The 13,859-nt window shown below is 29.6% G+C and overlaps 2 protein-coding genes across 2 annotated transcripts; both read right to left on the reverse strand.

The window, feature by feature from the left end:
- Positions 1-1,522: 1,522 nt before the first annotated feature.
- On the reverse strand, positions 1,523-2,827 carry LOC101508809 (aspartic proteinase CDR1-like). The gene has a single exon (XM_004488802.3). It carries the CDS (start codon positions 2,825-2,827, stop codon positions 1,523-1,525), a length of 1,305 nt encoding a protein of 434 aa, XP_004488859.1.
- Positions 2,828-11,569: 8,742 nt separating this feature from the next.
- On the reverse strand, positions 11,570-12,874 carry LOC101509131 (aspartic proteinase CDR1-like). The gene has a single exon (XM_004488803.1). The coding sequence runs from the start codon at positions 12,872-12,874 to the stop codon at positions 11,570-11,572; it is 1,305 nt and encodes a 434-aa protein (XP_004488860.1).
- Between the last annotated feature and the right edge of the window lie 985 nt (positions 12,875-13,859).

The raw sequence follows: 13,859 nt of genomic DNA on the forward strand, positions 1-13,859 counted from the left end.
AAAAAAAAATCTATTCTTTGAAATTAAAAAACATATTTTAGAGGTTAAATGGTGTTTGTTTAAGATTTTTTAAAAATCATTTTGTTAGAAAAATCATTTTTTGTTTAATATATATAACTATGTACATTTGTATTAGTATGTGGAGAGAATTATGTATTACGGGTAGATCATCATGAAAATTGGTATAGAAAGAAGATGTAATTAGATATGTGTATAGCGACTAATTATGGATGCATTTTATTTTTTTGTTTCCTTGGAAGTTTGTTGCAATGTGTTAGTTATTATTTTATTAGATTTGATTATAATTTTATTAGTTTCCCCTTTTATATAACGGCAGAGTTTAGTCTATTTAAAAAATATAAAATATAACATTTAAATGTTTTAATGCAAATAAGATTTTTAAATAGGTTTTCAGGTCAGACCATACTTTTAAAAAGGTCAGACCAGACCGACAAATGTACTTATCACCAACCTAATTCATCATCTCATCGACAACAAAAGTTGAACATACAACTTTATAGAATGTGAGTCAACTTCTTACCAATAAATAAATAAGATGAGGATATTAGCTACTATTAAGGATGGGAATAGGTCTGGCCTTAGACTATTTTTAAAGCAATTTTATTTAAATAGGTCAGGTTCAGACTTATAAAAAAGCCCATTAGGTCTGACATACCGATCTATATATATTTTATTATTTATTAATATTATTTTTTATTATTATGTCAATAATAATATTTCCTGTTTTAAATTCTATCAATTAGGCAATCACTCAGTAATCATTCTATATTCGGTAGCCGTTCCATATTTGGTAGTTGTTCCATATTTGGTAGTCATTTAATTAGTCAATCACTCATTAGTCGTTCCATATTTGTTTGAGAGGTAATAATGGGTGCGTTTGTTTCAAAAAAAAAATCTATTTTTTGAAATCAAAAATTATATTTTAGGATTTAAAGGATGTTTGTTTCAGATTTTTTTTAAAATTATTTTGTTAGAAAAATTATTGTTTGTTTAATATATACAGATATGTATATTGATATTGGAATGTGGAGAGCATCGAGTAGAACATTTAAATGTTTTAATGTGAATAAGACTTTTAAATAGGCTTTCAGGCTAGACGAGACCGGAAAAAAAAAATTTATGATAAGCCGTAGGCCAGATTTAGGCCAATAAAATTAATCGTAGGCCAGACTTAGACCTTTCAAAGCCTGACCTATTTCCACCCCTAGCTACTATTATACATTTGGATGGTTTTTTATTTTTTATTTTTTAACATTTTGAATGTATCTCGAAATTTATATTGAATGTAACATTTATATATTAATGCAAGTGAAGATGATTGTTGATTATTTATGTTTCACGAGGATTGAAACACGAGTTGGTATACAAACACATGAAGTCATTTAAAGAAAACATAAAAGTGCACTATTACAGAAACATAATTAACAAAGTAGAACCGACATATAAGTTCAGTAATTAAAAAGTAAATAGAAACTAATTAAGCATATATAGCTTTAAGGGTTTAGGATAAGTTAAGATCAGTACAATCACTAGCAGCAAAAGACAATATTTTCCGTTCAAGATCATATTCCACTTGAAAATTAACATGCGCTAAATTTCCAAGGATGGAAAAACCTTGGATATGGGATGGTACTACTGTCAAGCACAGCAAGTAGTTTTCAACCAATAAAAACAAGTTCAAAGGAGTCAAGGTAATGTTAGCTCCATTAAAATGCAAGATCGTAGAAGGAAATTTGAAATTTGGTTGAGAAGGAAAACAATAGTGGAACGGTTTTGGAACATTTTGCACTGACTCAATCCCAATTGTTTGTTTCATGGAAGTTAGAAAATTATCAAAAAATGGTTGTTCAAGAAGTGTCAATGTTGTCCCTGAATCAATGACAATGTTACCATCGGTTCGACCGGTTTGAAGTGTGTTTTGTCCGATAGTTATGCCCTGAAGATTGAGTTGGTAAAGAAAATGTTGAGAAGAGTTCATTAGGAGAGGAGTAGACACAACACTGTCACCTTTTATAATAGCTTGATTCCCAAATTTCAATTTACTAGCTGATTTTGAATTAAAAGGAAGTAAACAATAGGAGAATTTCCTACCAATAGAATCACCAAGTTGTGAAATTAGTGACAATGGCCCTGCTCCTAGACCAACAATTCCTACTGGTTTACCACTAGTATCAGCTGTGAAATTATTGTAATATCCACATCCAAACATAGACTTAGGAATTGTAACATTAGAACCAAAACTAATGGAATCAAAAACCAATTCACCAAGAGTGAATGATTTGTCACCATAAAATAATGAGTATAAACATTGTTGTGATTTTCCACATGCGTGTTGATTTGGTGGAAGTAGTGTGCAAGATTGTGAATGACATGGCACTTTTGTGAAAGTTGAAGACTTGCTGCTAACATATAATGGAGTGTCTTGATGGAAACAACTCGCACATGGAGAACATTGTACCCATGTAAGATCACTCCCTGTGTCAACAATAGCAAATCTTTCAACCGGGGGGGTGCCAATATAAATTCTAATCAGAAAATCACCATTATTTGGAATTATAAATGATTCGGGTGATTCATTTTCATTTGACAACAGAGAAAGTGAAAATCTCTTAAGTCTACTACTTGAACGTGAATCTGCATTTTTTAATAGATCTAATGTGGACATTGAGGGATTGTAATAGGGTGACATAGCAGAATCACGGTGAATAAGATCAATGCTAAAACCACTTTCGATTTTACTTGCTTCAATAATTGATATTGAAAAAACTGAATATAGTGCTAAAATGAAGAATACTAAAGCATTCATTATGTTCTAGGAAATACTACACACTGAAAAAGCATCAAAGGAAGCAAGTTAAAGTATTTCTATTTATGCATTTTTTTTAGTTAGTACTAAAGATTTTATTTTTGTTAATTAATCAAAAATATTTACCTCATATGATAATATTATAAACTAATTAACAACTTACATTTTAATTTTACTTCTATTCTTGTATTAACTAATTGCTAACTTCTATATCCCTGCCTTATGATCTTTACTTAAATATTTATAAAACAAAAACGGCCAAATAAAATTTTTGCACCAAAAAATATAAAATGTTAAACTATATAATGTTATTAGGAATATCAAAAGCCACTTCAAATATAGAACGTAAAAGTCATTTTCTAAAAGGCAGTGTTTTCTAAAAGGCAATGTCTTTACTCATAAATCAAAAGTCATAAAAATAAGAAAATAGTATTTTTTCCTAAAAAAATAAAACAGTTTTTTTTTGCTAAAATAGAAAATAGTATAATACAATGAGATATGACTCTGTAACACATTGAAAACTGAAGAAGAGCCGTAACGAATAGACATGTAAAACGTTTAGTTTACTATATGTAATTACTCCACTCTACTAAATTTACGGTTGAAAATGAATCAAATTTGAATTCAACTCGACTCGATAAGAATGAGTTTAATTCGAAATTCAACTCAAGTTTGCTCCAAATTTTTTTTTTAACTCGAACTCGACTCAACTCAAGTTGATGAACAATTTAGTTCAGTTCACTAGATCAGATCAAATGAACCAAAAAACAAAAAAAACTTAAAAGAACAACTGTGTTCTTTCAACTTTCAGTTAAAATATTAATCAAAATCAATAAAAAATTAACTAAAGGCTATATATATATATATATAAATTAGGTTCAAAAATCAATTTTATTATTACACTTGATTGTTTCATGTGTTGGTAGTGCACTTCTTATATAGGAGAAGAAGATAATGCAAATGAGTATATTTTTCAACGTGAGACTTTAATATATAGTGAATTTGAAGAGAGTTTCTTGAATGTGAAATTAAGTGTTGAACATAACTAAATAACAAACTTTGAGAAATAATATAATATTTAAAATAATTTTATTTACTTTCATAGTATAAATAAGAATTATATACATGATTTTTAATTTTTAAATGACACTAAATTTATCTCAAAATAATATTTATAACTAAAAATATTATCATAAAAAGTAGTTGATTTAAGCAATAAATGTAATATCTCACCTTAATTTGTTAACAATTTTTATAATATGTTAGAGTCAAGATTTGCTTTTCCTATGAACAATGGAGTTGTATGTATTTTTAGTAGCTTTTAAATGATATAAAGAAAGTCTTAATATTAGTTTTTCAAATTATTTTTATTTCGTTACAAAATGACATTTACAATGTGTTCAACATCGCCTTTAAATATTTTATTACTTTCACCTAAATTAATTTGTTTTTACAACTCTCAAGTCAAATTTATTTTATACAAAAATAAAATTATATAAAATTGATATATATATAATACACACACACCGAGTATGTTTATAAACCAAAAGAGTCGATCTATACCTCAAGTTCAACTTACTTATTTAACGAACTCAATTTTCAACGCAAGTTCAACTCATTATATTCATGTAGCAATTTCAACAAGTTAATTATCAAATCGAATCTCAAACCATTTTCGAGTTGATTCGGTTCATTGTCAATCCTAACTAAATTATATGTAAAAATAGATTAAAATATGCTTATGAAAAAGAATTTTTTTTAATAAAAAAAAACGATATCCATTCAATTTGGTAGAATGCATCAATACAACATAAATTCAAAGTTGCTAAAAAAATGGAATATGTAAATGAACTCTCGTAACTTTCATGTCAACAGCATTAAATGAAAATATGCCTACTAATATTACAAAATTTTCACGTTCTTGGAATATCTATACATTCGGATCTATAACGTGGATGACGTCATAGTCACTAATTAATATTTGTAATAGATCAAAACTACTATGTTGATTTGGATCAAATGAACATTACAACAATACGAGAAAGCCAAACAACATTGCACTAAAATGACAAACAAAATAATGTGACACTCAAACAACAAAATTACCAAATATACAAATGAAAAATTTAATGTATGTAAAAAACACTTGTTTAGATAAAAATAAAAAACGACTTGAAGGGATTATTTGATCCAAAAAATAATTTTAAATCGCCTCTCGTATACATGAAAAAGAAAAAAGAACTTAAATTTTTCTTAGGAAGAACTCAAACCTAAATCCTAAACCGACGTTTTAGCCGGTTTTACAAGTCTGACCACTTCACAAAGAAGAATAAAGATGAGGGAGGAATAAGGGACAAGAAATCTAACTTCCATGCCAGTTTTCTCGTATGCTATAAATGAGAGAAGTGAATGACAATATTGGATAAAAAAAAAATGAAGTTTTCAATGACAAGAAGGTGTGATGGTATTTGTGTGTTGAAGAGAATAAAATCAATGGGCTTAGATTTGCAAGAGAAGAAATGAATTGCAAAATGATAAAAGAGAAGAATGGGAAAAATATAGCAAGGAAGTTAAGAGAAAGATGAAGAATGGATAATGAAACGACGAATATATATTTCCATTATTAATGCATATAAATTAAATCATTATTAAATTATTTTTATTAGTTATTGACATATTTTAATTATCATAAATATGAAGTAAGAAAAATTAAATAAAAAAATTAATTAGATGGTATAATTTAAAAAAAGAAATTAAAATTTATTGAAAACTATAAGTAAAATACTTTGAGACAAATAGTATTTACAAATCTAACCGTTATTTTGATATCTAGGAAATCTTCAAATTAAGTTTGATGGTTATGTAGCAAATGTGTAGGTCTTAATTTCGTACTCCATTTGGTCTCAATTACAAAAAGGAAAAAATCAATACCAATAAATTTTAGATTAGTTATTTAGTAGTTTTAGTTTTGACCAACTGCCCTTGTTATTTGAGAATTAATTATCTTTGATTATGAATTTTGTTAGAGTTTAGTTGGTTTTTTTTTCTTTTCTTTTTTAGATGTTGATATAAAAAGGGATTCTTTATCTTTCATCATTTTTATATCTTCGATATTATTGATGGAATAAAGATGAAATATTATTTAATTTATTCAACTTCTCCTCCATGTTAATAGCTATCACATATCGCATTATAATTGTGATTAAAAAGGATTAGAAATATTTTTATTTGTGATACAAGTCAAATCTTAGTGACAACGATATTCAGAGTCTCAATATTAATATCAACATAATAAACTCAACTACAATAAATGTTATGTCATGAATTACCTTAAATTATACCAACTCTAATTAGAGTGTTAAACTCTTATTATTGAGCTAACACAATATGAACAAATTAAAACTCTTTTTTTTTTTATCATTATATATATTTTTTGAAATCAACTTTTTAATATACCATATATTGAAATTTATATATAAAAATGTTATAATTTTTTTTTTACCTTCAAGAGATCGCAAAGCGGAGATGGGATGTGACCACCTAAAATAATTTTTTTCTTCTATAAGAGGTTGCATCCTGGAGATGCGACCATGTGTTGCCTTATTTTTTATTTTTAATAAAGGAAGAAACACTAAATTAATAAATAAAATAAACTAAATTATAATAATAAAATCAAACAAAATATATTAAATGAAAAAAAATACATCAAAGTTATCGTAGTTGAGTAGATGTGTCAAACAAAATAACATGGAGCACTATAATATTAATGAGCATTTAAAAGACAATTGTTGAAGGTCCACTTACTAAAACAACATTGCAAAATATTTTGCACATTGATCTTTATATTGATGACATGGAGGCCAATATAAAAAGGACTAAAATACACTGAATTGGAACTATTGATGTGACAACTGCACATGCCTTAGAATCAATATTGTTTCAACGACCATAATGGTGATCATCTAATCATTATCGGTCATGTTTTCTTCAAGGCTCAAGGCGAAACATTTTGTTTAAAGAAAAACGTTCTTGACAGAAGTGCAAACAAGAAGATTGTTTCAAATAAAGCAATTGACAATTGGCAAGAACGACCAAAAACTATATTTGGTCTAAATTCAATATTCACAACCTCTCATTATATATAAATTGAAGATCAATTGGAAGATGAAAGCTAATATTGGATGGACTGAGTACTTTAACCTAGACCAGTCTTATGCTGTAGATACTCTAGTTAAAGAGTTTTGGAGGTTTGCTGATGCGAACAAAGATGGAGAAGTCTCAAGTATGGTTTTAGAGCTTCCTATCAAAGTTGATCAACAAACCGTTGTTGCTGTCACCCAATGTCTTGATGATGGCACGAAAAATAAAAATGGATATGAATCAAGAATGAGGTCTTGTACAATCATCAAAAAACTTTTTGAATATCACAATATTAACTCCAAGTCAATTCATTTAAGATTATGATTAGATGTGTGTTACCAAAAGGTGGCTCTATTGATGACATCGACAAACAACACTAGGGATTGATGTTGAATATCTCCCAGAAGATGCATACTAATTTGCAACACTTGATACTTAAGCATATAAGGTCTTGCATCATCAACTCATAATCAAGACAATTCCCTACTTGAAACTCATCATAGTTGTGCTTGTGAGAACACATCCCATTAAGCCTCTAAAGAAAGTAAGGAGAGTTGTTAAAGATGAACATTTGCTATTCTTCTCTTCACCAATGTTCAATATCCAAAATATTATTAAAATGCGACTCATTGCTACCAATGGTTGTATAAAACCAATAAATAAAGTCAAACGAATCTCAAGACAATCTAGTGGAACTCAAGACACTTATTTTTTGGTTGGAGATTCGTAGGTTCCAATTTTTAAGGAAGATAACAAATAGATAATTCAAGAGCATTTAAGGATGTACCACTCTGGTCAAACAATGTCTCTAGTTTGCTTCCTTTTGTCAAGAGTAGCTCATAAGTTTGAGAAGAAAAGAAAAAAAGGCAATCAAGATATCTTCTAGGTTAGAGAAATAAGAAGATGATGAAAATGCCAACGAGGATGAAGCTAGCCTCACCTTGAGTTAGAGACCAAATGTAAATCCCTCTGTTGAGCATATTAGCTTTCTTATTGATATTGTTAGTGGCAATGAAATAACTGAACCTGAAACTACTGCAACTCCATCAGAACCTCTCTCTAGACAAAAAACTCCTACTCATATCCTCTCAACACCCTAAAAAATCTCACCCTTAAACCTTTACTATGTACTCTAGCTTTGATTTAGATACATACACCTCAACCCTAGTTTAAAATCTTGTAGCTATTAGGTATAGATCAAACTCATACCCTCTCAATTTTGAATTTTCCACCTCAACTCCATCGTCTTCCAACTCTAACCCTCCATAAACACTTACTAAAACAACCAGTCCAACCTCACCTATCCCTTTCACACCTACTTATAACCCTTATCAGTGGCGGAACTTGACCTAAAATTTTGGGGTGGCCGACATAATTCACTCTCACAAATTTTCCTCATGAAAAAATAATCAATTCTTCTACTTTTCTTCATTCTCACAAACTTATCTAAATCAATCAATTCAATAAACATAAAACATCTTATATTCAACAAAAAAAAAAAACATTTTATATAGACAAAAAAACTCAAACAAAAATGCAACAAAACTCAAACACCTTGTATGCAAAAAAAAAAATAAAAAATCAAACACATAAAATCAAACACCTTATGTGCGACAAAAAAAAAACTCAAACACTTTATGTTGACATAAACTCAAACACATTATGTGCAACACAAAAACTCTAAACAAAAATCAGCTAATTAAAACTCCAAATCAAAATTTCAAACTCTAAATCAAAACTCTAAACTCAACAATAACAATATAAGCTTTAAATTTTATGCTAACAAATATCAAACCTAACAAAAATCGACACTAACTAACAAAAATCAGCAATAACAAAATAGAAATTCGAACATTTTGAACAAAGCAGCAACAAGATCTAGAGACAGATGACTGATGAGGTTGCGGCGAGTAGAGAGGCAGCGACGAATGGCCACGGACAGAGGCAGTCAGGCAGACGAACGATTGGCCGCAGCGAGCGATTTCGTGAGCGAGCAGACGAGCGATTGTCGTAGAGAGACGACCGCACGTTTGTCTTGATTCATGAATCTGATTATGGAGGAGGGAGAGAGTTGTGGCAGCTGAGCAATCCGAATATAGTACTTTAATAAGAAGGTTTGTAGATTGGAGAACTTTGAGAGATTTGGCATTGGGTTGGGCATCAGAATGGGTACAGAGCATGATATACAACTTTGGTGGCATGGGATACCACGATAGTGAGCCACCCGTTGAAGAAGACGACAATGGAGGAAACCACGATAACGGAGACAAAGGTGAAGGAGAAAATGGTAATAAACCTAGGAAAAGAGGACATTGAAACATGGAATCTCCATGAAAACTAGAAACATGCATCTATGAATTATTTTGTTTCCCACTTACTATATTAAATAAAGTATGATCTATTGTCAATGGCGGAACTTGACTGAAAAATTTGGAGTGGCTGACATAATTCACTCTCACAAATTTTCCTCATGAAAAAATAATCAATTCTTCTACTTTTCTTCATTCTCACAAACTTATCTAAATCAATCAATTCAATAAACATAAAACATCTTATATTCAACAAAAAAAAAAAACATTTTATATAGACAAAAAAACTCAAACAAAAATGCAACAAAACTCAAACACCTTGTATGCAAAAAAAAAAATAAAAAATCAAACACATAAAATCAAACACCTTATGTGCGACAAAAAAAAAACTCAAACACTTTATGTTGACATAAACTCAAACACATTATGTGCAACACAAAAACTCTAAACAAAAATCAGCTAATTAAAACTCCAAATCAAAATTTCAAACTCTAAATCAAAACTCTAAACTCAACAATAACAATATAAGCTTTAAATTTTATGCTAACAAATATCAAACCTAACAAAAATCGACACTAACTAACAAAAATCAGCAATAACAAAATAGAAATTCGAACATTTTGAACAAAGCAGCAACAAGATCTAGAGACAGATGACTGATGAGGTTGCGGCGAGTAGAGAGGCAGCGACGAATGGCCACGGACAGAGGCAGTCAGGCAGACGAACGATTGGCCGCAGCGAGCGATTTCGTGAGCGAGCAGACGAGCGATTGTCGTAGAGAGACGACCGCACGTTTGTCTTGATTCATGAATCTGATTATGGAGGAGGGAGAGAGGAAGGCTGGAACTTGTAAGCAAAAGAGAGAGAGGGAGAGAGGAAGGCTGGATGGAAGAGAGAGGAAGAAAGAGAAAACTGAATTAGGTTTAGGTATGTTTTGTAATTTTTTAATTTTAAGATGGATATTTTAGTCATTGTACTTATAATTTTTTTTTTTTTGGGTGGCCGCGGCCCCCCTTAGTCCCAAGGAAGCTCCGCCCCTGACCCTTATTCACCTATGTTTGTGGATCGTATAAAAAAAAATGTGATAGCAACAAAAGCTATAAATTATTTAGTCTCTAAAACATCCTCAGAGGACTCATTTGCTTCTGACTCCACTCAACATGTATATGAACCTAATGCCTATATACCCTTAGACCTAACCCCTTTTATCCCCCCTTCCTTATTATTGTTACAATTGTATTAAATTTAACTCATTCATATGGATGGGAATAGGCTAGACCGTCCACCAGGGGCCTATGGCCTGACCTACTTATAACCTTGTCTGGTCTGATCTATTTAATAAAAAGGCTAGGCTCAGACTATTTTTTAAAGCCTATTTATTTAAATAGGTCAGACTAAGGCTTATAAAAAATCCTATTAGGCCTAACAGACCGACCTATATATGTTTTATTATTTATTAATGTTATTTATTATTATTATTATTATTATTATTATTATTATTTATTAATAATATTATTCCTATTTTAAAGTTTATCAATTAGACAATCACTCATTAGTTGTTCCATATTCGGTAGCCGTTCAATTAGACAACCACTTAGTAGTTGTTCTATATTTGTTTGAGAGATAACAATGGGTGCATTTGTTTCAGGAAAAAAATCTATTCTTTGAAATCAAAAATTATATTTTAGGGTTTAAATGATGTTTGTTTCAGATTTTTAAAAAGTTATTTTGTTAGAAAAATTATTTTTTTGTTTAATATATATAGATATGTACATTGATATTGGAATGTGGAGAGCTTCGAGTAGAACATTTAAATGTTTTAATGTAAATAAGCCTTTTAAATAGGCTTTCAGGCCAGATCAGACTTTTAAAAAGGTTAGACCAGAACGAAAGAAAAGTCTATGATAGGCTGTAGGCCAGGTTTAGGCCTAACAAATTAATCGTAGGTCAACTCAGACCTTTCAAAGTCTGACCTATTTCCACCCCTAGCTACTATCATACATTTGAATGTTCTTTTTTTTTTTTTTTCTAACATTTTGAATGTATCTCGAAATTTATATTGAAGTTAGGTGATTATGTAACATTTATATATTAATGCAAATGAAGATGATTATTGATTATATATGTTTTACGAGGACTGAAACACGAGTTAGTATACAAACACATGAACTCATTTAAAGAAAACATAAAAGTGCACTATTACAGAAACATAATTAACAAAGTAGAACCGACATATAAGTTGAGTAATTAAAAAGTAAATAGAAACTAATTAAGCATATATAGCTTTAAGGGTTTAGGATAAGTTAAGATCAGTACAATCACTAGCAGCAAAAGACAATATTTTCCGTTCAAGATCATATTCCACTTGAAAATTAACATGCGCTAAATTTCCAAGGATGGAAAAACCTTGGATATGGGATGGTAATACTGTCAAGCATAGCAAGTAGTTTTCAACCAATGAAAACAAGTTCAAAGGAGTCAAGGTAATGTTAGCTCCATTAAAATGCAAGATCGTAGAAGGAAATTTGAAATTTGGTTGAGAAGGAAAACAATAGTGGAACGGTTTTGGAACATTTTGCACTGACTCAATCCCAATTGTTTGTTTCATGGAAGTTAGAAAATTATCAAAAAATGGTTGTTCAAGAAATGTCAATGTTGTCCCTGAATCAATGACAATGTTACCATCGGTTCGACCGGTTTGAAGTGTGTTTTGTCCGATAGTTATGCCCTGAAGATTGAGTTGGTAAAGAAAAGGTTGAGAAGAGTTCATTAGGAGAGGAGTAGACACAACACTGTCACCTTTTATAACAGCTTGATTCCCAAATTTCAATTTACTAGCTGATTTTGAATTAAAAGGAAGTAAACAATAGGAGAATTTCCTACCAATAGAATCACCAAGTTGTGAAATTAGTGACAATGGCCCTGCTCCTAGACCAACAATTCCTACTGGTTTACCACTAGTATCAGCTGTGAAATTATTGTAATATCCACATCCAAACATAGACTTAGGAATTGTAACATTAGAACCAAAACTAATGGAATCAAAAACCAATTCACCAACAGTGAATGATTTGTCACCATAAAAGTATGAGTATAAACATTGTTGTGATTTTCCACATGCGTGTTGATTTGGTGGAAGTAGTGTGCAAGATTGTGAATGACATGGCACGTTTGTGAAAGTTGAAGACTTGCTGCTAACATATAATGGAGTGTCTTGATGGAAACAACTCGCACATGGAGAACATTGTACCCATGTAAGATCACTCCCTGTGTCAACAATAGCAAATCTTTCAACCGGGGGGGTGCCAATATAAATTTTAATCAGAAAATCACCATTATTTGGAATTATAAATGATTCGGGTGATTCATTTTCATTTGACAACATAGAAAGTGAAAATTTCTTAAGTCTACTACTTGAACGTGAATCTGCATTTCTTAATAGATCTAATGTGGACATTGAGGGATTGTAATAGGGTGACATAGCAGAATCACGGTGAATAAGATCAATGCTAAAACCACTTTCGATTTTACTTGCTTCAATAATTGATATTGAAAAAACTGAATATAGTGCTAAAATGAAGAATACTAAAGCATTCATTATGTTCTAGGAAATACTACACACTGAAAAAGCATCAAAGGAAGCAAGTTAAAGTATTTCTATTTATGCATTTTTTTTAGTTAGTACTAAAGATTTTATTTTTGTTAATTAATCAAAAATATTTACCTCATATGATAATATTATAAACTAATTAACAACTTACATTTTAATTTTACTTCTATTCTTGTATTAACTAATTGCTAACTTCTATATCCCTGCCTTATGATCTTTACTTAAATATTTATAAAACAAAAACGGCCAAATAAAATTTTTGCACCAAAAAATATAAAATGTTAAACTATATAATGTTATTAGGAATATCAAAAGCCACTTCAAATATAGAACGTAAAAGTCATTTTCTAAAAGGCAGTGTTTTCTAAAAGGCAATGTCTTTACTCATAAATCAAAAGTCATAAAAATAAAAAAATAGTATTTTTTCTTAAAAAAATAAAACAGTTTTTTTTTGCTAAAATAGAAAATAGTATAATACAATGAGATATGACTCTGTAACACATTGAAAACTGAAGAAGAGCCGTAACGAATAGACATGTAAAACGTTTAGTTTACTATATGTAATTACTCCACTCTACTAAATTTACGGTTGAAAATGAATCAAATTTGAATTCAACTCGACTCGATAAGAATTAGTTTAACTCGAAATTCAACTCAAGTTTGCACCAAATTTTTTTTATTAAACAAAATAAATAAAAAAATAACTAAAGTATATATATATATATATATATATATATATATATATATATATATATATAAATGAGGTTCATAAATCAATTTTATTATTATACTTGATTGTTTCATGTGTTGGTAGTGCACTTCTTATATAGGAGAAGAAGATAATGCAAATGAGTATATTTTTCAACGTGGGACTTTAATATATAGTGAATTTGAAGAGAGTTTCTTGAATGTGAAATTTTTAAGTGTTGAAGATAACTAAATAACAAACTTTGAGAAATAATATAATATTTAA

This window comes from Cicer arietinum, chromosome 1, assembly GCF_000331145.2.
Source record: "Cicer arietinum cultivar CDC Frontier isolate Library 1 chromosome 1, Cicar.CDCFrontier_v2.0, whole genome shotgun sequence".
In the NCBI taxonomy this organism is placed as follows: domain Eukaryota; kingdom Viridiplantae; phylum Streptophyta; class Magnoliopsida; order Fabales; family Fabaceae; genus Cicer; species Cicer arietinum.